The sequence below is a fragment of the Juglans microcarpa x Juglans regia genome, chromosome 7D (assembly GCF_004785595.1).
Source record: "Juglans microcarpa x Juglans regia isolate MS1-56 chromosome 7D, Jm3101_v1.0, whole genome shotgun sequence".
NCBI lineage: Eukaryota > Viridiplantae > Streptophyta > Magnoliopsida > Fagales > Juglandaceae > Juglans > Juglans microcarpa x Juglans regia.
Window position 1 is genome coordinate 19,538,340 of NC_054606.1, and position 26,411 is coordinate 19,564,750.

General features: G+C 36.2%; 2 protein-coding genes and 2 pseudogenes across 2 annotated transcripts; 2 read left to right on the forward strand and 2 right to left on the reverse strand.

Annotated features, from left to right (window-relative positions):
* The first annotated feature begins 9,471 nt into the window (after nt 1-9,471).
* On the forward strand, nt 9,472-10,198 carry LOC121238183 (annotated as a pseudogene).
* A 4,222-nt stretch (nt 10,199-14,420) lies between these two features.
* LOC121239961 (germin-like protein 9-3) lies at nt 14,421-15,047 on the reverse strand. The gene has a single exon (XM_041137376.1). It carries the CDS (start codon nt 15,045-15,047, stop codon nt 14,421-14,423), a length of 627 nt encoding a protein of 208 aa, XP_040993310.1.
* Nucleotides 15,048-15,649: 602 nt separating this feature from the next.
* On the forward strand, nt 15,650-16,339 carry LOC121238184 (annotated as a pseudogene).
* A 6,894-nt stretch (nt 16,340-23,233) lies between these two features.
* Nucleotides 23,234-23,620, reverse strand: LOC121238185. The gene has a single exon (XM_041135025.1). The coding sequence runs from the start codon at nt 23,618-23,620 to the stop codon at nt 23,234-23,236; it is 387 nt and encodes a 128-aa protein (XP_040990959.1).
* Nucleotides 23,621-26,411: the final 2,791 nt, after the last annotated feature.

Below are 26,411 nucleotides of genomic sequence, written 5' to 3' on the forward strand. Positions count from 1 at the left end.
GAAATGATATGATGAGAGGAAGATGTTCAATCATGTTATGCCAAAGGGTTTTTGAATATGAACAGTTAGTTTATGGATATGAACAATTTGAAAAGTCACTCTAATTTTCTGATAACACGTTTTTGAGATCTGGATATTGAAACTGAAATGATTTGTTTCTGCATTCTGAAGACTTTGAAAAGGCTCATATTTACATACTAGTATATGTTTTCTGCTTACTAAGTCATTGATAACTCACCCCTTATCTACACAATATTTTCAGATGTTTGATTGTTTTATCTAAGGATCAAGAATCGAAAGCATGTATAAGGCTATGTGAGCATAGTGGATTAAGTACAAAGATGATACTTTGGTTATTGGAGATTTTATTCAATAATTTTGTTTTGCTCTGTCGACTTGGTATTTTGGAAGGTTAACGTTAATTTTGAGATTTTACGATGTTTAGATGAATCATATTGGAGTAGTTGATTGAAATAGTGAATTGTATGTGCCATTGAAAATTTTGGAGTCCATGACTATATAGTTGAGGGTACAGAAGGAATATCAAGAAGTACATCTTTGAATGTTATTAAACCTAGACAAATGGAGAAATTTTTGGTACAAGCTAGGATTAATGCAACTCTATGCTGATGGAAGGTTTACTTTTGTGTGTCTGCTCTTGAACACTCATTTTTTAAGTCCCAGTAAAGCAAGGTTCTTTCGATATCACAAGAAGTTAGAAACTCACACCAATAGAATACTTGAAGTAAATGGCATGGCCGAAATACACTCGTGTAAAAACTTCAAGTCTCTTGTTGTTGGTACAAGGGGTTATGAGAATTTATCTTTTGGAGAAAGAGAATGCTGCAATTATCTTTGTGAGGCGAGGCTAATTCATCTCATGCTACTTACCTCGTAGCGCTAATCGACTATTTCCGAAACGCGACTGATTACCTAAAAACATGTTAGTAATTTTTGTAAATTCCTAGTTAATCACGTGCCTCGTTATTAAAACCTGAAAGAAATCTATAACTCTCGAATCCTAAAATTTTGTAAGTCCTTAAATACTTTAATGTTTATAAAATTTCTCCAAAAATCTTACACGATTAAATCCTAAAATCTTATTATTCAAACTTATAATTCTATCTATGCAGGCACGTGTTGACCTCAACATATACACACATTAAATCCGTAATATCGACATTAAACTGTATTCAATATTCCTATATCTGTTAACTACTCTCAAAATATTCCAACTTTTCATGGTCTAAGTGCCCTTAAATTCATATGGCATCCCGTATTTAGTCTTGTGAGGCCTAACATATACTAACCTACTAACTAGTTTGTCTGAGAAAGAGAAAATAACGTGAGAGGAAGAGAGATAATTACCGAGAGAGTGAAGGGATAAAAGAGAGGGGAAGAGGTCGTGATCTTCTGGTGGGGATGAGCAATGCTTGGAAGTGGGGGGGGGGGGGGGGTGTGGTGGTGCTTCATGGCGGGTCAAGATTAGGCAAGAGAAGTTGGCAGCGACGGAGCTGACGGGTTGGGTCATGGTGATTCACGATTGGCGTTGGGGCATGGCTTCCTCGTTCTGGTTCCTGCTTGCCAAAGGGAGACAGAGACTACAATGGTTTTGCCGGTGGCTCAAGAGGTGTAGTCTTGGCAAGGTGGTGTTTGAGTGTGGGGAGGTTGTAGGCATGGAGGAAGAGGGCACGGCTAGCTTCATTCCTACTCTGTCTTGGGTTTTAAAACAAGGGAGGATGGCAACTACTTGTTGGCTCTCCAAGGGCAGTCGCTAGTGTCTCCGCTAGCTAGGCAACAAGGTGGTCAGAGGGAGGAGCTGCGACGTGGTTGGCTTGGCTTCGGAGTGGTGGGGCTGCGGGACGTGCCTGGTGGTTGCCGTGAGGGTGGTCTGCTGGATGGACTGAGGGGAGGTGGTGGAGGTTGTTTTTCCTGGACGTGTGTTGCAGGTGACTTGGACGTGGGTTATGAGAGAGGAAGGGCTGGTGGGTGGTGCCATGTGGGTGCGTGGGTTTTGTTTGATGTTTCCGTGGTAGTTCACGGAGAGGGAGAAGCGGCTTGAATGTAGAGGCTCACAGTGGAGGACTTAGGGCTTGGCGTGAGTGAATAAGGTCCCTTGCAACATACTAAGGGAAACCAGGGAATTAAAGTGGGATTTGAAGAAGAATGTGATGCACGTACTATGCATGGAGTTATACCATATATAGGGAATCGGTTTAGGAAATTTAGCGTGAAGGGATTTGTAAAGTTTCAACACTGTTGATAGACTTGTATTGAGGCATGAGTTTTAGTAGAAAGTAGAGACTTGCTTGGCTTAGAATTATAGAGAAACTAGTATTCTAACGGGTTTGGATTCATTTTATTGGTTAAAATTTAGTAATTTCAATTGGATTTCTAAATTATCAGTCTCTTAATTTCTTCTAAAATTCTCATACTTTAAAAAAAAAAAAAAATTTGAGTCTTTGGGCCTTACTAAATCCCAAGAATTTTTCATTTATAGCTAATCTTGTAACACCCGGACCCATAATTTGTATGGTTGGACTATGGATTTTATTTATTTATTTATCTAAGCTTAATATTTAGGTTTTTTGTTTTGGTTTTATGTTATGGATCGAGTAGTGATTTTTTTAATTTTATTTTGAGCTTTTAGCTGTTTGTTTGAACCTTGGAAAAACCTATCGGTTTATGAGCAGTTCCTCACCCACATGACTCTTTTCCATCCGCATGCACATTACTCTCTCATCTCTAGGGTTTTCTTTTGGTCATCCATCCATCTATATAATTCAGGTTCTTCATCCTCAACGAAGACCTAGTATAGCCGTTCTTCTTTTTCTCCATTTCCTCTCGGTTTCCCACCATCGCCGCACCACCTTAGGGTATCCATTGCCCAGCCAAGCGTAGCCAGCCACCCCCCAGCGTTGCATGCCACGTGAAGCCAAGCAACCACAATCTGCACCTCGTACCGAGAGTCACTCCACGAAAGCCCAGCCCCCCGTCATCCGTACTACGGCTACACGAGCGCACCCCCCTTGTAAGCATCTGATCAACCAACCCACAACCTAGTATGTCGCTGCTGCCCATCTCAAAAACTCAGCAAGTTACACTCCTGTTTTTGCTCATCAAAATAGAGCACTCCATTTTTTCCCTACCGTGAGATGGGTTTTTATCACCAAGCCGCTACCACCCCTCCTTTCAAGTTTCTAGCGTGTTTGCACTGCCATCCATCGTGAATCAACCACTGGCTAGCATCCCCTCTCGCTCTCTCTACTTCAGAGGGTTCAGCCCAGAAAACTTCGCACGGCACAGCTCCTCCCTGCGCAACCACCAACAACGAATAGTGAGGCCCTGCCGCCACAGACAACTGCAACAGAGGGCACCGAAGAACCTTTCAACACCACCAAACACCGCCACGGACAACTATAGCAGAGGGCACCAGAGAACCTTTCAACACCACCAAACACCGCCCAGCCATGCGTTGCCATTGTGAGATTTCTCTCTCTCCCTCGGTTTCCAACTCTACCTCCCTTTAGCTCTCTCTCTCTCTCTCTCTCTCTCTCTCACTCATCTCTCGCTCTTTCTCAGTGCCTCACCACCGTGATCTGCCACCGCCCTTAGCTGTGCCACTGGGACAACCATCTTCTTCGCCACACCGCACGCAGCTCCTCCCTTCTTGGTGAGTACCTCGCTCCCCTGTCCTCGCCGACTGTTGCACCGAAATCGCATGAAACGTTTTCTTTAAAGTCTACGTAAACTTAGTTTTGCGTATTATTTGGATATGGAATTACAGTATTGCCTTTATTATTGGATGGTTTCAATTTGAAATTTTTTTTATATTAAATCTGTTTTTACATGGTTTATGCGGTAAGTATAAGAAATTTTACAGAAGATAAACAGGATTTTCAAATTGTACTATTGGTAGCAAATTAATTTTTAGTAACTGTGTAATTTTATTTTGAACATTTAAATTATGATGAAAGCTATTTCTTTTATTATTATTTAACGAAATTTTTACTAGTACTTACCTTAAATGTTGAGTATTATCAAAGAAATTTAGAGAATGAGGATATTTTAAGGATATGAGAATTTTAAGGTATTGAAGGATTAAAATATATATAGTAGAAACTTAGGCCTAAATGATGTAAATTTGTGATTAATTGGAAATTTATGAGAATTACGTTATTATTTTATAGGTGACGATTAATTATTGTTCGACATTTTTGAGGAAAATTCTGAAAAAAATTAAGAAGTTCAGGTAAGCGGGGTTCCTATACTAGACTTTGCATTAAAATAAAATGAGCTGAGGTTGATTTTTGAAAAATATACATATTTGGTTATGAAAATAAATTTGAACTACCCCAGTTATTTTTTCTGCATTACTCATGAGATTCTATTTAAGAAGAAAGTATTTTCTGTCATGACTGGTGTAGACATGAGCTTATTTTTTACATTCTGTTTCTGAACTTTGAAAAAGAGAGCGAATATGAAATTTTGTGCATAAATTATGTTTGTTATATGATTTTGTTCTGTTCTGAAGATTTTCTGTACTCTGATATGATTTGATGTGATTTCTGAAAACCTCTGACATAACATTCTGTCTTTGTTTCTGTTCCATTCTGACCTTACCACGGGTGTAAAACTGTGGCCTCTATTTGAGTTGGTACCAACTTTTCTGTTTCTGATGCACCCACTTTGGAAATAAAGTGGTTTTCTGCGTGGTCTTTCCTATGTGCACACTCGGGGCTTCGAGAATGAATAAGGAGAAGATTCACATTTTGTTTCTACTCAGTTAGCTAGCTGGATTTGCACAACCCTACTACGGGGGTTAAACATGGTATTTGTTCTGATATGATAAGATAAGATATGATGTTTCAATTTATGCTATGCCAAAGGGATTTTGATTATGAATATTTTCAAACTTTCGCTCTGATATTTTTGATAACATGTTCTGACGCTGCATTTTGAAAACATTATTTTGATTCTGCATTCTAAATGAAAAATATTTTGTTCTGCATTCTAAACTCTGTAAATACTCATGTTTGCACACTAGTATATGTCATCTGCTTACTGAGTTGTTGATAACTCACCTCTTATCTCCATATATTTTTCAGATAATTTTGATGGTTCAACTGGAGAACAAGAGTATGAAGTTTTAGTAATGTGTGATGATCGTAATGGAATAAGTGCCTGAGGGTACAAGTGCTTATTTGAGGGTCGTAGTTAGTAAACTGATTTATTTTTTGGATATTTTGATTTGATGAGTTAATGATATTTTCGAGTTTTTGGAGAATTTCTAATTTATGTTATTGAGAATTTCTTTGTTGTCCCCATAGAGGAGCTTAGATATTTGGATTGATTAAATAGATTAATATTTTATGGAATTTTCTGGATTTTATAATTGTGTTATTTAAGTTGATATTAAGTATTAAGAGCTAACTCCTCGGACCTCCGAGAATGGGGCGTTACAAATCCAATATGGCCATAAAAAAATCCAATGGCATACAAAAAAAATCTTAATAGCTCGTGAACTATTCCAAATTGGCCCATTAAACCTAATTTAGCCCAAATGAAATTATCCATAATTTATTCCTAATAATATTGGATCGGGTCATTGAGCTTGACCCACAATGTGTAGACATTGTTACTTCATTCATGCGTAATAATCAAAATGTACAATGAAAGTCCAATCTTAGAATATATCATGAGAAATAAGAAAGCAACATGCTACATAAACTAAATATGTGGTTTATGTCTGACCATATGGCTCATCTTCTTTTATTTCAATCTCTTAAAACTTGAAATATGTTTTCATTGGACATTTCTTTAAGGGCTAGCTCTATCATTTTCCTTGTTGATATTTAGTAACTAAAATTTTGGAAGTAATATTGCTCAATGAATGCTCCCCCCACACCTCCTCCCTCTTTTATTTTTTATTTCCCAAGAGGCATTACACTTGGGAAATATACACTAAAGCACCATATACTCTATCAAATTGCTTGAAGCTAGTGGGTTTAAATATACACTAAAGCATCACTTTTGTTATATCACAACCTGAACCTACTGAAGAAGTATAATTTACAAAAGATCTATGTTTCCGAGAAATCGTCAAAGATCAAACACTAGAAGAAATCCAACTAATACACATTAGGGGAAAACAAATAGTACTAGATCAATCGATCCACACTATATTTGTGCAATAACCACTTTGTATTGACGTACAATATGCTTTTAACTGAAACATGATTCAAGACTTATTTGTGTACTTTGTTTTAACTGAAATCGAACCAATATACTTTGTTTTCTTAATTGAATCAAGACTCATTTGTGTCTTTCCTTAAGAAAAGACAGTACAATCATTGGTGGACCGACACAGAGACCGAGGGCCAGGACCCTTTGATCACTTAAAAGGTTTAAAAGTCTCTCAAAACTCTTAAGAAATATAAACTCTCTTTCAATTCAATCTAAAATTATTGAGTTTCCAAAAAATATTAAAAAAAAAAATGTTTCTTGGTAATTTTAAAATCCAAACTTTCCCTCCAGAATCTATAAAATTATACATTATTAAAAATTAAGAATTCAAACACTACAAGAAAAAAGGGTTTTTGCAGCGCTCAAAATCGCTGCTAATACATGTCCAAATCGCTGCAATTGATCTATTCCGGCGATATTTTAATCGTTGGTCATTCGACGTAATAAAGATGTCTTTTCTGATACATCGCAGCGAAAAGTAAAATTTGCCATGAATAACAACTTTTTCTGGCGATTTTTATTCGCCCCAAATAATATCATGACATGTCGCAAAAGAGCGTTTATGTTTGGTGCAATATCGTTGGGAAAATTCAAAAGCAACGACCTATATCGTTGTAAATAATTCAGAAAATTGCCGCAAAACCTTTCTACTTCTCCCAGCGATATTGTCATATCGTCGCTAGGAGGTTATTTTCGGCGATAATAGTCGCCAAAAATGACGCGGCTAATATCACGACGATCTCAGTTTTCGTCGCATGATTAGCTATTCCTACGGACGAAAAGTCACTGTAAATAAAATTATCACCGCAAAAAATACTGGCGTCGATTTAACAAGTCGTCGCAATAGTACTTGACGGAAGTCCTGCATATTTGCAGCGCATATAAATCGTTGCAAGTGATAAATTTCGGCGATATATGGTCGCCGCTAATACTTTATTACATTAATGTCTATGTTTAATTCCAGCATGTTTGAATTCGCCGCAAAGACGCTTTGGTTCATTTTTTTTTCCATTCGGTGTTTTGGCTGGGGTTCGTTGTCACACTTATACAATTAATCTTAGTAACACATATTGCACATCTTATTAAATTCAGGTCAGACACTAAATATATATTTAGTATCTGACCTGAAATAAGATAAATTATGTATTAAAAAAATAATAAACACCACACAGAAATAGGAAACATTTTCAGCTCACAATCAAATACATTCATTCATCCAAAGTCAGTTACATAGAATTCACATTAATGTAATTATGGGCTACACTAGGGTGTACCAATTGGAATCCAAAACCTACAACTCAACTACTAAATATCTTCTAAACAATATTATCTGAAAATGTGCACATTCATTCAATATTTGTCAATTGTCCTGCACCTGATCTATCTTTAAAAATTATATTTACTCAGCTATTTCAATATGCACCTGGGCATGAGGGGTGGGTAGAACAAGCTTCAACACGACTGCAACAATGCCCTTATAAATAAAATATCTGCATGTTTGATATTTTGATCTCTCCAACTGCAATGATACACAAAAAATAATAATAATAATAAATAAATAAATCGTTACAACAAAATAAACTTCACTACTGTGTATTGTTATAAAAATACCAAAGCAATGATATTTTCACAAGCAGCAAATTGACTATTCCCCAGGAGGCTATGATTCTACTATACCCCACCCTTTTACGTGGTTTCTATAAAGGTTTCTGTAATGTCACATATTGAGATTTTAAGGTCATTTGGTATTCCTAATAGTGAAATTCCAGAAAGATCTATACAACACAGTGTTAGAATCTATTGTGAATTCTTTTACTGTTTGCTAATCTCTTCAGAATTTCTTCATTTCTTCTTACATAAGACTCCACCATTGAATCCCCTCATATGCTCATGATTAAAGTTAGTCAATAGCTAGATAATTGAGCACAAACAAAAGCAAAGCAGAAAATAAATTCATGAAAACAACAGAGGAAATAATTCAGCTCAAACCAGTACATTTAATTCCCTATTCTCTTAACATTTCAACCTCTTATTTTTTATTTTCTCTTCCTTTATTCCATCCCTTCATCTCAACCTCAAGAGGTGACATGAGAAGTACCAAGTGAACTCAAAGGCACAACCAAAACCAACTCTAAGCAACCAAAAACAGAATCCAAACAAGAAAAGTAGAAAAATTATTTTTCATTTTCTCTTCCGTTATTCACATAATAAAATTCGGAGATATAAAAGTAGAAAAAAAACTAAAATTAAAACCTCTTATTAGCTTTTATTCTTATATCTTCTTCTAAGCAGTTTCAATAATTTTTTTTCCTCCGTGAAAAATTACACAAATGAGAAAAATTTTGCAAATTTGTTATTTTATTTAACTTGAGAATTTTAATATGACGAATTGTTAGATTTGATAATAATTTTTTGGCCGTATAATTGAATGGATATGTAATGAAATTACATCTAATAATTATATTTTTATAATTATAAATAAAAAAAAAATGCATAAAACACACACACGACACACCCAAACAAATTTACTTGTGTACCATAGGGTACAATAATTTGTAATCAATCTGCAGGCCTTTTGGATAACAACTATATAAGCTGCATGGAAACTAGAAAGTGTTCTTCTTGTACCTGAAGTTGTTTGGTTCAATCATTTCGCTGCTACAAGACACCAAGAAAATACAAGTTCTTCTTATTTCGTCACTGATAGGCTAGGATCTTATAAGGGAACCTAGGGTGCTATCGGTAAGCTAATTAATTATAAAGAGGCACAATGCAGGCTGTTTCTGATCTTTCATTTTGATCATTTTTTAATATATACTACATTTACTCTTTAACTAATTCCAGAGCTTAGTTTCGAATGGATATACCCTTTAAAAGGCTTCTCGTGCATTGGAACTCCCATCTCTATCCATGATGCATGGCATTCGAATTCACAATTAGTATATCGATGCATGTAACCTTGTTTACATTCAAATTGGATTTTCCTCATATAGACATTGGAGGGGGGGCCAGCAAGGTACAAGGATGAACATGATCATGTATCTTTGCGAACATCCCCTCTCAGCTGGGATTCATTTGTGAATTGGCTCCTTCCAAAAACCTCAGTCGACCAATCCATATATATACACACAATACCAAAGAAACTATACTCGTCAAAAGCTTTCTTTATGGGTAAGTATCAAAAGCCTTCTCTTGTACTTAGCCTAATCTATTTGTCATCAGCAAATGGCCTCAAATTTGCTGAAAAATCTTTTCCTTTCCCTCCTAGTTGTCTTTGCTGCGTTTTGGGTTGCAAAAGCAAGTGATCCAAACATCCTATCTGACTTTGTAGCCCCAACAAATTTTACAAACATTGATGGAAATTACTTCACTTTCGTTGGACTTCGTGGAGTACTATTCAACAATACTATACCAAACTTCAAGGTGACAAAAGCTAGCATGGCAGAGTTCCCGGCTTTATACGGCCAAAGCGTGTCCTTTGCCATTCTCCATTCTCCAATACCCTGCTGGTGGTCTTAACCCGCCTCACACCCACCGTCGCTCTGCAGAACTTCTGTTTCTTGTGGCAGGCAGCCTTGAGGTTGGTTTCATAGACACTACTAACAAGCTTTACAATCAAACTCTCCAAGTCGGGGACATGTTCATATTTCCTAAGGGACTTGTGCACTTCCAATACAATGCGTATGCCAATGGAACTGCTACAGCTATATCTGCTTTTGGTAGTGCAAATGCTGGAACTATTTCAATCCCTACCAATGTTTTTACAACCGGCATTAATGATGTAATCCTTGCAAAGGGTTTCAAAACTGATATTGCTACCATTCAGAAAATCAAAGCCAGTCTTGCAGTACCCAAGGCTAAATTAGTATTAATTTGTAATACTTTTCATTATGTGTTGATTTGTATTGAGGAAATAAGGCGAACATGGAGTATGGAATTGTATTATACATAGACAAAATATTATATATATACTTTCGCCAATCTATGTGTTGTGTTTTAATTTACATGTATTGAATTAATTTTTTCAGAAATATTCATACAATTATTCACAATTCAACTCATCTCAACATCCAAATACAGTCGTTGTGATGGATTTATAGCCTGTTGTGACGCAAACGGAAACTGTGGTTGATGGAAAGATGCAACACTTTGTTGAGCTGGAATAGTTGATGAAAAGACCTCATTCCTCTTCCTCTTCCTCCTAACGTCAAGTTGAATGAAGCGGTAATCCCGTTTTGATTTTTTCAATGAACATGTTTGCCTCACACCAATTACCTCCATCACCATCCTCCTCGCCGCCCCTCAATCAGTTTGCACCGGTAATCATCTTCTCTCTCTCTCTCTCTCTCTCTCTCTCATCTTGCCACTATGTGTCGTTGCCATGACGACCATCGCCCAAGCATTGCACCACAAGCATGTTGCCTAGGGGTGAGCATTGACTTAATTGGAGTCGGTATCTAGGGAACCCAACACTGACTCTGATTTATATAAGCTCCGATTTTTCTTTGACTCTGACTTGTCGGAGCGAAGTTAGATTTAGAATTTTGTTGGGCTTCATATTTAGCCCATTTTTAAACAAGATTTTGACCTATAATAGATCACTTTTTATGGGCTTTCAAGTTTTAAGATTACTAAAAAAAAAAAAAAAAAAAAAAACTAGAAACAAATTTTAGACATGAAAAATATAAATATATAACTAAAAATATTTCATATGCTATGCAAACATGAATTTTTTAAAAAAAAAAAGATTAAAAATTAAAAAGAAACAGTAGGCCCTAGGCTATTTTTGATATCTTATTATCTATAATTTCATATTAGAGTCGTTTGAATGTTGAACAGAATTGATTTGAATTGAGTTGAGTTGAAATGATAAAATATTGTTAGAATATTATTTTTTAATATTATTATTATTTTAAGATTTGAAAAGTTGAATTGTTTATTATATTTTGTGTTGAAATTTGAAAAAATTATAATGATGAGTTGAGATAAGTTAAGATGAATTTATGTACCAAACGAAGCCTTAGACTCTCAAATCAACTGAAAAGAATAAAAGGATTGTTCGACCATCTAGCCAAGGCCCAAGGTAACATTGAAGGCCCCAAATAACAACAAACATATATATAAGAGCAACCATGAGCCATTATAAGCACTATGGAACAAATTACAAACAAGGGACACAACCCGTCACTAGGCCAAAATATTGTTCCCAACTATCAACAAAACTAAAATAACACAAACTGAAATCAATTACATTACAAACAAAATAAAAACAAATATCAGCATGGTTTTTCTTGTTCGCAATCCAAATTGTGCTGGAAGAAAAGAGGATAAAATTAGAGAGGAAATAAGATACAAAAACATCACAAAATTAATATAGAGAAGCAATTAGAGCCACAATTTTAATTTGCAAGTGTGTAGAAAATTAAGCTCGATCGGTTGAGTGGCTAAATTAAAATTGATTGAATATTTCCTATATATCTCGAACATGTAACTAGTTTTAGACACTATCGCTTGAATGGTGAGATGGGATGAAATGATATGTTAATAATAGTGAAATAATTTGTGAATAACAGTGAAATGGTTTGAGGTGAGGTGTTTCACAGGATTTTGGAAAATAAGAAAAAAAATTGAATAAAAATATTATAAAGTTAAAACATTGTTAGAATATATATTTTTAATATTATTTTTGTTTTAGAATTTAAAAAAGTTGAATTATTTTTTTTAAAAATTTGGAAAAGTTATAATAATTTTAATTTTCATGATCATCAATGTGCATGAGACTCATATGCAAGATAAGTTATTAGGTACTCCTGGAGTACGGACAAGTGATACGTACTCTCATCCTATCATAGGATGTTAAACAAACAAATTTAATTACATGGCATGTAGTAATAAAATGAGAGTACTCCAAGTTTGTTTTCCTTTAGGAATCTGTGAGTTAGAAGTGGAGAGTGATTCATTGTTGATAGTCCACAAACTTGATCCATGAGATGAAGAGGATGTTACAAAGATTTCCTAACGTTATAGTCCAACATAGAGGTCACCCATTGTTTGGCAAGACATTCATGCATAGCATATTGATAATCTAGTGATTTGGTGGGACTCTTTTCCTAAAAATGTCTCTCAAGTCATCTGGCATGATGGTTTGATGTAATCTCTATTTTTCTAATAAATAAAATAGTTTGCATTGTTTATATATATATATATATATATATATATATATATATATATAAAAGAAAAAAAAGAATGAATGAGAGTACTATGTCATCCAAAAGAACCTAATAACTTTTCCGTACCTAGCATGGATATTGCGTGAGCATCACGCGTTAGTCATATGATAATGTTTTTTGAACTATATTGCAATGAGTAAAGTTATAGAGCAGTCTACTATAACACATCAGCCGTAGCACACTTAAGCTGACTTTTTTTTTTTTACACTCTATACGCTAGTTTTTTTTTCCCTATATACACCGAGCAGCTCACTGTACCACATCACCGAGTAGGTCCGTAGCACATCAGTCGTTCTACACGTAAGATGTGTTGCGGCTGCAATCAACAGTAGATTGATGTAAAGATTTATTCTATTGCAATATCGACATCTCGAGAATGTTTTGCGTGTAAACTTTGGTTGGCCGGAAGGCAATAGATAAAGGCATTTCCAAATTAGTGGTAAGGAAAACAGAAAAAAGTTGTTTATTGAACATTTGAGAATGGGAAATATTATGGGTATGTTTGACTCATATGACCATTTGACATGCTACGAATCACCCTATTTGATAACTATCAAATTAGAGGAAAGCATATGGTAAAGCCTAAATAGACGACTACGCTTAATGCTCTTTTCCTTTCTTGAAAAACTGAAATTGAAATAAAAATATAAAACTATAGTAATTTTTTATTTAAGAAAAAAAAAACAAATTGGAAAAAGTTGTTGAAAACGGTGTCGTTTGGATTCGAAGATGAGTTAAGATGAGTTGTGAATAGTAATAAAATTTATGAGTTAAAGTTAATAAATAGTAATAAATAGTAGGGAGATGAATTGCGAATACAAACAAGGCCGAATCTCCCCTCTCGACTCTGGGTTGCCAGATTGACCACGGTAATGGCCAGACTGCAATCATTGATTGGATAACTGAATCTAGTCAACTCGTGGATGTCAGAGTTGGCGGCAGCGCACTAGATCGTGGTGGTCCGACCAACAATTTTTTAGCTTTTTTTTTTTTTTTTTAATAATTTTCATATGATTAAATTATTATAGTTTTTTTTGAAAATAAGAGAAAATGAGTTTGACACGTAGCAATCTTATGAAGTGTCATGTGGCGAGACCCTTTTGGGTATGATCTTGCTAGGATTTTTACATTTTTCTTGAAAATTTTAGTGCGAAATAAACCCAGATCTGGGTTTGTCTCTACTGGTATATATCTCTTCCGTCCTTGATTATTTACATAAAAAGTTCTCATTTTGACATTCTTTTGGTGATTTTTGTTGTCAATTGGTCCGTACTGATTATATTTCTTTATAAATGAAAACGAAGCTTGCAGAAGATTAAATGAAGGACCTTCCCGTGTTTGGGAGATGAGGGACGAAAACCACACAGTCGCTTGAGGAAAGAGAGAGAGATCGAGAAAGCGACGGGGAAGGTGTATGGGAGAGTCCTTGCCTACAGTCGGCTCTATTTGTCTTCCGTGGGAAAGTATACGTGTCATAATATTATTGGAGGGTATAAATCTAATGTTTTTTCCTTTTATGAATTTCAACTTTTGACATTTTATGTTGTTTGAACGTTGAGGAGTTATTTACGAAAAAAATGAGTATTTTAGATTTAGATGAAGGAAACCATTTTTGTAGTACTTGTGAATTATACCCTGTCAACAAATTAATATGATTCGATCGATGTTTGTGGAAAAATTATTGTAAGTTGAAATATTAATTAATAACATGATTTTACGCCATCTATTCATCATACCCAAATTAATTACTAAAAGGATCCTTTTATATGAAAGTTGAGATAAACAAACGTTCTATCTGGAAAAACAGTGACAGTACACCTTAAAAGCTTAATTATTCAAGAAAGAACAAAAAATAAACAACAATGAAATGTCATAAGCAGAGGAAAACAAATGATCAGATGTCATAAAATAGCAGCTTCTACTGGTAATGAATTCTATCCATCCTCAAGGTTTAGGAGCAAGGCCAGCCTTGAGAGCTTGAATGGTTGCAACATTGGTCTTGAAGGATTTAGCCAAGACATTATCATCAATGCCAGTGATGAACAAGGTGTTGGGAATTGAAACAGTTCCAGCATTTGCACTCCCAAAAGCTGAAATTGCTACAGCAGGTGTTTGTGCAGCGTTGTATTGAAAGTGCACAAGTCCCTTGGGAAACACAAACATATCACCCGCTTGAAGTGTTTGTGTAAAGAGCTTGCTGGTTGTATCAACAAACCCCACTTGAAGGGAACCCTGAACCAAGAAAAGGAGCTCAGCTGAGCGAGGATGAGTGTGTGGTGGATTGGTTGTGCCATTTGCAAACTCCAATACAGCATAGGAAACACTCTGTCCATTGAGTGCTGGGAATTCAACCATGCTTACTTTCAACACCTTAAAGGTCGTGGGAGGGCCTGACTCGACAAAGGAACGCAAGCCAGTAAATGTGAAGAAATTTCCATCAATCGTGGTGGCATTTTGGGGGACTATAAAGTCGGCGAGGATGTTTGGATCTCCGGCTATTGCCATTCCGATTATAGAAAATAAAGAAACTAGTAGCGAGAAGAATTTCAGGGAGAAAGTTTTAGAGGCCATGGAAGAGATAACTTGAGCTGATCAGATTGAAGTGACGGATTGAGTTGCTTAGACTAGAAAAGATCGAAGGCTGTATTTATAAGGGTTTTGCCCCTATAGATCAATTACTTTGGAAGGCGGTACGGTTTGCAATCAATCTGCAGGCCTTTCAGATTACATGACACGGAAACTACAAAGCAGTGGTTCTTGATCTTGTAGCTGGAATTGTATAGCTTTGTCATTTGGGTTGTACAAGACAACAAGAAAGTATAAATTTTCCATATGGATTGGGTCTAAGCTACTAGGCTGCTATATATCATGAGTAAACTCAAGGGTAGAATGGTTATTGCTCTTTCGTTTTAAACGTTTAACTTGTTTTAAAAGAATTCTCGTGCACTATACAGCATAATCTTTAAGACTGCATTGGAACTTCCATAAGGTTGTTTGTTTACTTTTGTCAATTACTTCATTAAAGAATAGATTTTTATTTTAGATTTGTTATTAAGAAAGCATTTCAAACATACTTGTTTCTTTTCCAAATAGAAACATTGGACGGCACCAGCCTTCTCGTTTCTATGGACAAAGCTTTATGAGGATATGCTCGCAGCTGCAGGTATTTGTCCATGAATTGGATCCAAGAGAACAATGTTGCTGATCAACCAACCAGAGAACCCATACTTATCAAAAGCCTTTTCTTGTACTCAGACTCTCCTCCTTTTCATCAAGAAATGGCCTAAGCATTGCTAGATGGTATATTGATCTGCTTTTACCCTTCTAGCTGGCTAGCTGTCTTTGCTACTTTATGGGTAGCAAAAGCAAGGGATCCAAATATCTTCGGAGCCCCAAAGAATTCTACGAACGTCGATGAAAACTATTTTACATGCATCTAGTGGGTTGCGTGGAATCTTTTCCCAAAATATCCCACCAAATTTCAAGGTTACACAAGCTAGCTAGCTGCATGCATGGTAGAATTTCCGGTTCTAAATGGCCAAAGTGTCTCCATTGCCCTTCTCCAATACCCCTTTAGGTGGTGTTAACCCGCCTCATACCCACCCACGCTCTGCGGAGCTTCTGTTTCTAGTGCCAGGCAGTCTTGAGGTTGGTTTCAGTACTAACAGGCCTTACAAACAGACTCTCCAAGTTGGGGACATGTTCATATTTCCTATACGACTTGTACATGATTTCCAGTACAATGTGGATGCCAACAGAACTAAGATGTGCTTTCGATCGGTAGTGCAAATGCTGGAACCATTTCAATCCCTGCTAATGTTTTCACTACTGGCATTGATAATGTAATCCTTGCCAACGCTTGAATTATGTTGTAATTCAATTCCATTTCATTATACTGGTTTGTCAGAATTTTGATGTAATTGGCGATTAACTCTTCCGTTTTAAATTTTCATTGAATAATTAAATCGCAGCCTAGGGACTTCCTCTCATAAGAAATGATTAATGGAAAGGAGACAATTGATCGAGAAATTATACTGATTCATGATCTTAACAAAGTTGTGAAGAACTACTGGTGGGGTCAGCAGGTTAACGAGAACAAAATTCATTGGGTGAAGTAAGATCAGATAAGAAAAGCCAAGAGATTAGGTGGGCTTGGGTTCAAAGATTTCGAGGATTTTAATACTGCCATGCTCGCAAAACAATGCTGAAGGATTTTTCAAAATCCTAATTCACTGGCAGCACAGATCCTCAAAGCTAAATATTTTCCCAATGCTTCTTTCTCACAAGCAAAACTTGGCAACAATCCTTTTTATGTTTGGCAAAGCTTTCTGGTTGCTAGACCTCTTTCGGATTAAGGACTATTTTGGAGAATTGGAAAAGGGGGAAAAGTAGGCATCTGGAATGACAAGTGGATCCCCCAACCAAATACCTTCAAGTCTCAAAGTACTATCAGATTCCTCCAAGCAGACAAAGGTTTCAAAATTCATTGATAAAGATACCAATCAGTGGAATCTATCCTTAGTAAATGCTATTTTCTCCAAAGAAGAAGCTGATTTGATTAAAATCACTCCTATCAATCCCTGCAGTAGACCTGACAAACTGACAATGACCTCTTTTTTGTAAAGAGTGCTTAACAATTGCAAGGAGCTTTGCAAGAGTGCAAAAATGTCAACAATCTGGTCTGTAGACTATGAATGATAACTGGACAAAACTTTAGCATCTGAATATCCTTAATGCTTGCAAAACTTTTCTATGGAGTGCTAGTTTAGATGCACTTCCCACCATGTTCAACCTTCTCAGGAAAAAGGTGATAGACAATTCAAACGGCCATATATGTGGGTAGGAATCTGAGACAGTAGAGCATGTTTTATGGGAGTGTATTTCAGCCAGAGATGTTTAGGGACAATGCTCAATCAAACTCCAAAAATCCAAGACTCAAAGGCAAGTTGCCTTCAAGGATATAGTGGAGGAAATGTTTGACTTGCTAGATAAAAATGAAGTGAAAGAATTTTGAGTGATATCCTGGAAAATATGGGCAAGGAGAAATGGATTTGTGTCTAAAAAAAATGCATTCACTCATCCAAACAAGATAGTGCAATAATCTGTCCAATTTTTGCAAGAGGTCCAACAGGTTGATCGAAGTGCTGGTAACCCAAGACGCAGTCATCATAAAGTAGAGAAAAGCTGGCAAGCTCCTCCTCATGGTGTTTAGAAACTTAATTGGGATGCAACAGTTGGTAAAACTAACTATAAGGTTGGTATTGTAGCTCTTACTCGAGACTAGGAAGGATTTGTACTTGCCAATTTGAGGATGAATAGAGACTTATATCCTAATCTACTTCTAGCAGAGTCTTTTGCAGAACTTCAAGCTATCATGTTTTGCAAGGATTTGGGGCTAAAGAAGATCATTGTTGATGGTTATACTCTTCAAATTGTTCAAAGGATTCAAAAGAAAGATGAAAAAGAAGCTTTTATTGTTCATATCAGATATCATAGAAATTTTGGCTTCTTTTGATCAGTGGTCAGTGAACCATATAGGGAAGGCTTATAATAAGGCTGCTCAGGCTTTAAGAAAAGATGCTTTAGGAGTTATTGATTTTCTCATTGATGTTCTCAGTAGAGCTCCTCTGGTTACTCAAGAGCGCATAAAACTGAATGGCATCTCCTGAGTTGTCGTCTGGCGACAACAAGCTAAGGCGAGACAAAAATACTCTCAGGTCGATGTTGTTACCTCTCTACTGGCAAAGGTAAAGGACGCCTGGCCACGAACGCGTCGAGTGTGAAACTGGACAACACTTCTTACAAAATCACACGTATAGTCATTATCTGTTATGTGACGAAGGGAGCCAAAGTATGTGGATGGTCCATAAGGGTGACCATGGTGCATACCTTAACAAAATGGACTTTTTCAAAACAAAAATGTAATTTTTGGGTCTGTAATGCACTGTATGAAAGATTTGGAGCATACTTAAGATTGGCTAATTACTAAATGTCAAATATTATATTTCTCTATATTTTTCTTGTATGCATAATTTCTCTTTTCCACCTGCATGTATTTTGAGTGTTAGACTTAGTTCCACTTTTCACTGTGGTGGTTCCACATGCAGTTCCGCTTCTCAGAACCGTAGATTTTGATACAGAGAATAGGTCTTAGAACATCTATTGAGTACATAATTTCGTTTCAAAAATCAACTCGGATAGCTATAAATGTTGTTGGACCACCTTCATGTCTATCTCTCTTTAACTCTAAGCCCTAGAGTTTGGATAAAAATAATTGGAAATCTAAATAGCCAGGTATTATCCATATATAATTTAGTTATATGGATATGGCGATATTTGATGGGTTGATTGGTACTAGTATGTTGTCATCGATCATGGATGTATTTAAAGAAGTATTGATTTTGAATATTGATGCAAGAGACCATTTAGGAATATGTGGGTGTATGAAATTGGGAGGTAAGAAGACTTCATTTTATTAAAGTGTGGTAAGAGTTTTCTTAGTAGGTATTGAGTTGGATTAGACTCGAGGATGGTGTGTGTGTGTGTGTGTGTGTGTGTGTGTGTGTGTGTGTGTGTGTGTGTGTGTGTGTGTGTGTGTGTGTGTGTGTGTGTGTGTGTGTGACAGGTCTTAACTTTAGGCATTTTGGTGAAGCTATCAGAATGCGTACAAAAGCATGTTAATTAGTAATATTATGATGGTTGTGAGTAAAATTTAGTAAGGATGTTGTGAAATTAGTTGACTTGAGATCACTTAGGAATAAAATTTACAACTATGCATTCCAATGGAGGTTGATCGTGTTGTTGTATGCATTTATGGCTATTAATAGTTGAGATTAGAAGAGGCTGGTAGTGGACCAAGGTGAATGCAATAGAGGATTCGAAGTTAAGGCTTAGGCGTCAACAATGGGCAACATAATCTAAATCATGAGGTAATAATCATTAGGACCCATGGCTATTGTAGGATATGTCTCTATGGAACCAGAGATTTTGGATTGCATGGTCTGCCTTAGGATTTTAGACGTGACGTGCTATTGGAAGGTCCTATGGAGGTAGTGTAAAGATTGTTGACTCTATAAGTCCATAGGGATTAGTTATAGACACGTGAAGCAAAATTTCGAAGATGAAATTCTTATAAGGGGAAAGGTGGATGTGAGGCCCATCCCAACCTTGGCCCAAGAATTATTGAACCGAGCCCAAGCCCCTCACATACCCAAGCCCAACCCTCACATGCCCAATACTCGAAACTACATCATTTTGTGAAAAACGCTAATTTCCTTTCACCTCTCCATTCCCATTCTCTCTCTCTCTGTCACTGTCACCCTCTCTCTCTCTCTCTCTCCCTCCCTCCCTATTGGCTTCTCATGCTTCTCTCTCCCCATCGCCCTTTGCCTTCCTATTTTCTGTTGCACCACCGTGCACAACCACTGTAAACCTCCCATCACTAATAAGCTCATTTCTCTACATCTCTCTCTCCAACTCCCTTGTCTCTCTCATTCTTTGTGAGTTGTCGTCGTCACTACCCCTCCCGACCACGAGCATGCTACTGGTAAGCCTCTCGGCCTTTCCTCTACCTCTGTTTCATCTACTGGTGCCATTCTCCTCCCTCATATTTCTTTCCCTCTCTCATTCTCTTCTTCGTTTTCTCTTTGTTTGGTCTTCACCGCCACCATTTTCCACACTCCGGCACCATACTCATACCACTATAGGTGCTCCTCCTCCAACTCCCTCTCTGAACACCACTCAAGAAGCTCGGTCCCTTATGGGTTCGAAAATCCTAACCCTAGTCGCCACCATCAGCCATTTGTTGCCACTATCCGACATCGAGACCGAGTTGGTAAGCCTCTCGGTCTTTTACACTCTCTACTTTCTCCCTCTTTCTTCCTGTCCGTATCTCACTTCCTCTCAGTTGTGGTTTAGATCTGTACCCACCCACCCTGTCCAGCCACTGCTACTAGGGCTCCAATCCGGCCACCCCAAACTGAGTTTGGGCCCAACCTGACCCGCAAAAAGAAACAACAACCCAGCACCGAACATTTCGGGTCGGGTGAACCCAAGTTTTCCCCTAAGGCGCTAGAGGACCTGGTCAATGCTGCACTTGTGGATGTAGAAAGCTGAGATGGACATCAGTGAGGCCCCCACCAAGGCCGCCATGGCCAGATGGAAAGACGATGTTGAAGAAGAAGAAGAAGAATCTATGGAGGGAAAGAAAGATATTTTCTCACTGTGTTTGATTCTCAATCAGAGTTGATGAACACACCGATGACGAGGATACACATTTGCCATTTGATTTTCTCGTTGTTTTTTCTCTCCTTGAATATCCTTTAAACATGGATACCTGACTCACTCAAAAATGAGTAGCACAAAGGCTATCCCAAGTGCAAGAGGGTGTCGCGTAATAATTAGGAATAAATTCATAAATCGTCTCCTCATGGAAAGTTACTTAAAATCAAACTCGTTTAAAATGGTGAAAATATTCATAAAGAGAAAATAAAAATGGTGGTATGTACAAAGAATGGAAGAGTGCAACAAAAATGAAAAGGGCATTAGTCATGGACTAGATTCATATTTTTAGATTTTTTAGTATCGAAATGAAATGTAAAAGACTAACAAATTGAAATTAACAATCAAAGAATCAACTAAACTAAACAATCTTAATTAATCTAAAAATTAAATAATAAAACTGAAATTATTTAAGTCCTAATTAAGCTTTAATCAATCTAATAGCAATGGAATTAAGAGATTAATAAAACTAAGGTAAGAATTAAATTAGATTATAAAGTAATTGACAAAATATGAACTAAGAATTGAAAAGCCCCAAAATCAAGATTCTAGAAATCATCATTGTACTCAAATTCTCAAAATCAATCCATAGCAATTCTAATCATTGTTAAATGAAAACTTAAAGAAACGAGAAAAATAAATAACACGAAGTAAATAAACAGCAAATAAAAATGCCCAACGGTCTAAGCCAAATATCTCAAAAATACATCACAAACTTTAAACTAAAATTAAATAAATAGTAGATAGTAAAAAGAGCAAGCCAAATGAATGGAGATGGAGGTGGTAGGTAATGGAGGAGAAGGTTGGAGCGGCAATTGGACCCTGGAGGAGTTCTTCAAATATGCGGCGCTGCTTTCTTTCCCTTCAAAAAGTATGTTATTCCGTCCTCCAAAAAAAACCCTTGCCTTTTTTTTTTTTATTTCCTTTCGGTGCGGCGTGCGTGCGTTTCCCTTTTTTCTTTTCTTTTCTCTCTTCCGTGCGCCTTGCAGGTCTTAAGTCCCTTTTTGAGATAAGATCTTTTTTTTTTTTTTTCTTTTGTTACTTCCATCCACTATCCAAACACCAAGAAGTTGGTGTCTTTTTTACTTCTTTCTGACTTTTTGACTTGCCTTTTTCTTTGACTTTTCTCATGCATTTCTTTGCCTATATAAAAATAAATAAAAATTAGAAAAGAAATAAAAAAAATATAAAAAAAATAGAATATAAAAAAAATACTGTGCATGTGAATGAACATTGTCCAATTAAATCACAAGTTATAAAATTAAGCATAAATCATGCTATTAACCAATTTAAATCACAACTCAGATTTATTCATCTTAACTATTTTTTCATCTAAAATCAATAATAATGTAATAAAATAAATAAAATATATTGGTTCTAAATATATAAAATATGCAATAACTCAACTCAATCACACCCCCCAACTAGGGTTTTGCTAATCCTTGAGCAAAATAGTGAAAATTAATTGAGATGAATATTGCATAAAGATCAAAATACAAACAGAAACAATCAAACACAATTCTGAATTCTCACAAAAGTGACACGTTACTACTCAACGCCCAAGGGCTATACCCACCAAGACTATCTCAACAATCTTTCACATAGAATTGAGGCAAATGACTCAGAACTCAAATGTGTGTGTGGAGCTAAACTGGTTGTGTGTTCCTCATTATTAGCCATGATTTGTCATAGGATTTTTCAACCTTAAGATTAATCATTGCTGATTCTAACTACCTTAAAGTCCAAGGGACTAGCAGTTTTCACGCCAGTTCTGTTTTTAAAGGTTGAACACTCAACCCCCAAAGTCTTGGGTAATTGTTTCTAGCCCTTTACTTAGGAAAGCTCACTAAGTCGCTTTTATCCCTTTTTTTTTCTATTCTTTTCAAATCTCTTTTTTTTTTTTCTTTTTTTTCTTGTTTTTTTTTTTTTAAGCATGGCTCAGTAGTCCTGCAGTTTACTTCTCTTGTGTTAAATCAGTGAACAGTAAATAAGGAACACTACAAGCATAAGCATGTGCAAAATGTTCTTCAAAATTTGTCATTCGTTCTACAAAAATCTTATCAAGTCTCATCTCAATGAGTATAGCATCCCAGTGTTTCAAGCCACACATCAACAAAATATTATGCATCAAAATCATGCTCTATGCTTAAGTTTGAAAATAAATCTTCACAAAATGATTCCGCTCAACTACTCCACCAAAATGTTCAGATTTCACAAAATACTAGAAATAAAGTGTGTTAATCATGTGTGTATCAATGCACATCACATTAATACAAATATTTTTTTTTTAGCTGTGCACACTCGCTACCCCCAACTAGTAAGAGACATGGTCCTCAATAAATCGAACGAAAGAAAACAAAGTGCACGGAATAAACAAGCAAAACAAAAAGAAATCAACATGAAATATAAAATCAAAGCAAAACAACAAATAAAAACAAACAAAATGCAAGTAAAGAAAGCTGTAAAGGGTGAAAAGATCAAAACACTTCTCTAGAACCTTGCACAAGCAAGATCTCTTCGTGTGGATCAAAGACCTTCAGAAACGGCTTTAGACGTTGTCCATTGACAGTAAAGCTATTTCCATTCTTCGGATTGACAATGTCTACTGTCCCGTGAAGATGAACCTTCTTTACAATGTATGTCCCACTCCATCGGGATTTCAATTTAACAGGAAAAATATGTAAGCGAGAGTTATAAAGAAGAACTTCCTGGCCAAGTGTGAAATGCTTGGGATGAATTTTCTGATCATGTAGAATTTTCATGCGTTCCTTCGCCAACTGAGCGTTGTCATAGGCATCCCAAAGAGCTTCATCCAATTCATTGATCTGCAATTTTCTCAACCTTGAAGCTTTATCAAGTGACATGTTAACATGTTTCATAACCCAAAGAGTACCATAAATTAATCAATAAGGGGACATCCCTATATTTGTTTTAAAAGCTGTCCTATAAGCCCACAAAGCATCAAGAAACTTGATTGACCAATCTTTGCTATTAGAATTGATAGTTTTCTCTAAAATAATTTTTATCTCTCTGTTTGCCAATTCTGCTTGCCCATTTGTTTGAGGGTAATAAGGGGTAGAAACTCGGTGTGTGATACCATATTTCTTCATGAGTGTAGAAAATAGTTTGTTTCAAAAATGAGAACCCCCATCACTAATGATAACTTTGGGCATGCCAAAGCGAGTAAACAGAGATTGCAAAAATTTTAGAATAACACGATGATCATTTGTTTTGCAAGCGACGGCCTCCACCCATTTTGAAACATAATCCACAACTAATAAAATATGTGTTTCCAAAGGAAATTGGAAAAGGTCCCATGAAGTCTATTCCCAACAATAAAAAATTTCTAAGGTAATAATAGGGGAAAGAGGCATCATGTCTCTTTTGCTAATGGATCTCAATTTTTTACAAGACTTACAAGCCTTACAAAAATTATAAGCATCTTTAAACATGGAAAACCAATAAAAACCGCTTTACAAAATTTTAGCAACTATTTTCTTTGCTGAAAAATGACCACCACATGCACCCATATGACAAAATCTCAACACAGAAGAAAACTCGTCATCTGGAATGCATCTTCGAATCAATTGGCCTGAACAATATTTGAAAAGGTATGGATCATCAAAGTAAAAGTGTCGTACCTCAGAGAGAAATCAATGCTTATCTTGGGTGGATCATTCAGAAGGCATTCGCTCAGTCACCAGATAGTTAACTATATCAGCATACTAGGGAGCTCTATTAATCACTAACAGCTGCTCATCCGGAAAACTATCGTCAAGAGGAAGGCTGACATTTGGAGAGGAAGATGATTGCAATCTAGAGAGGTGGTCAGCTACCACGTTTTCAACTCCTTTCTTGTCCTTAATGTTGATGTTGAACTCTTGAAGTAGTAGAATCCAACGAATCAAGCATGGTTTTGCATCTTTTTTAGCCAACAGATACTTAAGAGCAGAGTGGTCAGTGAAAATAGTAACAGGAGAACCAAGAATATAAGTCTGAAATTTATCAAGTGCAAAAACCACTGCAAGTAATTTTTTTCAGTAGTGATATAATTTTTCTGGGCATTATTCAACGTTCTACTGGCATAATAAATCACAAAAAGTCTATTATCCACACGCTGCCCCAAAACAGCTCCGAAAGCATAATCACTTGCATCAGTCATGATTTCAAAGGGAATGTCCCACTGCGGGGGTTGTATAATGGGAGCAGTGGTAAGCGATTCTTTAAGGGTATCAAAAGCTTTTTGGCACTCACAGTCCAAACAAATTCAATATCATTTTGTAAAAGAGTGTACAAAGGTTTTGCAATAGAACTGAACCCTTGAATAAACCGCCAATAAAAGCCAGCATGGCCAAGGAAAGAAAGAATATCCTTAACCGTCTTAGGGATAGGAAGTTTAGATATTAATTTAATTTTTGCCTTGTCGACCTTTATACCTTCAGAAGAAACAATATGTCACAAGACAATGCCCTGAGTAACCATAAATTAAAATTTCTCTCAATTAAGTAAAAGATTTTTTTCCTCACCTCTCTGGAGAATACGTGCCAAATTATGCAAACAACTATTAAAAGATTTTTCAAAAACAGAGAAGTCATCCATGAATATTTCACAAATATCATCAATCATGTCATAAAAAATACTCATCATGCATCTCTGAAAAGTAGCAGGAGCATTACACAAACCAAAAGGCATTCTGGTAAAAGCAAAGGTGCCAAAAGGACAGGTGAAAGTGGTTTTCTCCTGATCCTCAGGTGCTACAGCAATTTGATAATAACCAAAGTATCCATCTAAGAAGTAATAAAATGCATTACCAACCACTCTTTCTAAAATTTGATCTAAAAATGGTAAAGGAAAATGATCCTTCCTACTGGCTAAATTAAGTTTTCTACAATCAATGTACATTCTCCAACTAGTAACCATTCTAGTTAGAATCAACTCATTTTTATCATTTTTTACAACAGTTAAACCAGAATTTTTTTGTACCACTTGAGTTGGACTTACCCACTTACTATCTGAGATGGGGTAAATGATACCCACTGCGAGCAGTTTAAGCACTTCCTCTTTGACAACTTCCTTCATGGTAGGATTGAGCCTACGTTGAGCATTACGAATAGGTCTAGCATCATCTTCAAGATGGATTTTATGGGTACAAACAGTAGCATCAATACCTTTGATGTTGACTATTGTCCAACCAATTGCGCCTCGATGCTTTTTTAAGACTTCAATCAACTGAGCTTCATTCTTCTGATTTAACTTTGAGGAAATCAGCACAGGAAAAGTGCCTTCTTCAAGACCAAGAAAAACATATTTTAAATCTAGAGGAAGTGCTTTCAATTCCAATTGGGAAACTTCTTCCACTGAAGATTTAAGTATGTCTGGTGGTGGTAGAGTTTCAAACTGGGATTTCTATCTTGCGCCTGCAAATTGTACTTCAAGTGGTAAAGAAGAATCTGCAAAATAGTCCAAAAATTCAAAGACATTTTCGTCAACATGGTCAGTTTTGTCTTCAAGTAAAAATTCATGTAATTGAAAAATGGAATCATTATCAGAGAAAGAAAAAGTTGAGCAAATAAATTTTGCTGGTGTCAAACTCTCCACAGTAATCAAATCACTTGTGTCATCAAAATGTGCTGGCATCTTGCAAGTATTGAAAAC

Excerpts from the sequence above, each read along its gene's own strand:
- LOC121239961 (XM_041137376.1), bottom strand. The coding sequence starts at position 15,047 with ATGGCCTCTAAAACTTTCTCCCTGAAATTCTTCTCGCTACTAGTTTCT.
- LOC121238185 (XM_041135025.1), bottom strand. The coding sequence starts at position 23,620 with ATGTCACTTGATAAAGCTTCAAGGTTGAGAAAATTGCAGATCAATGAA.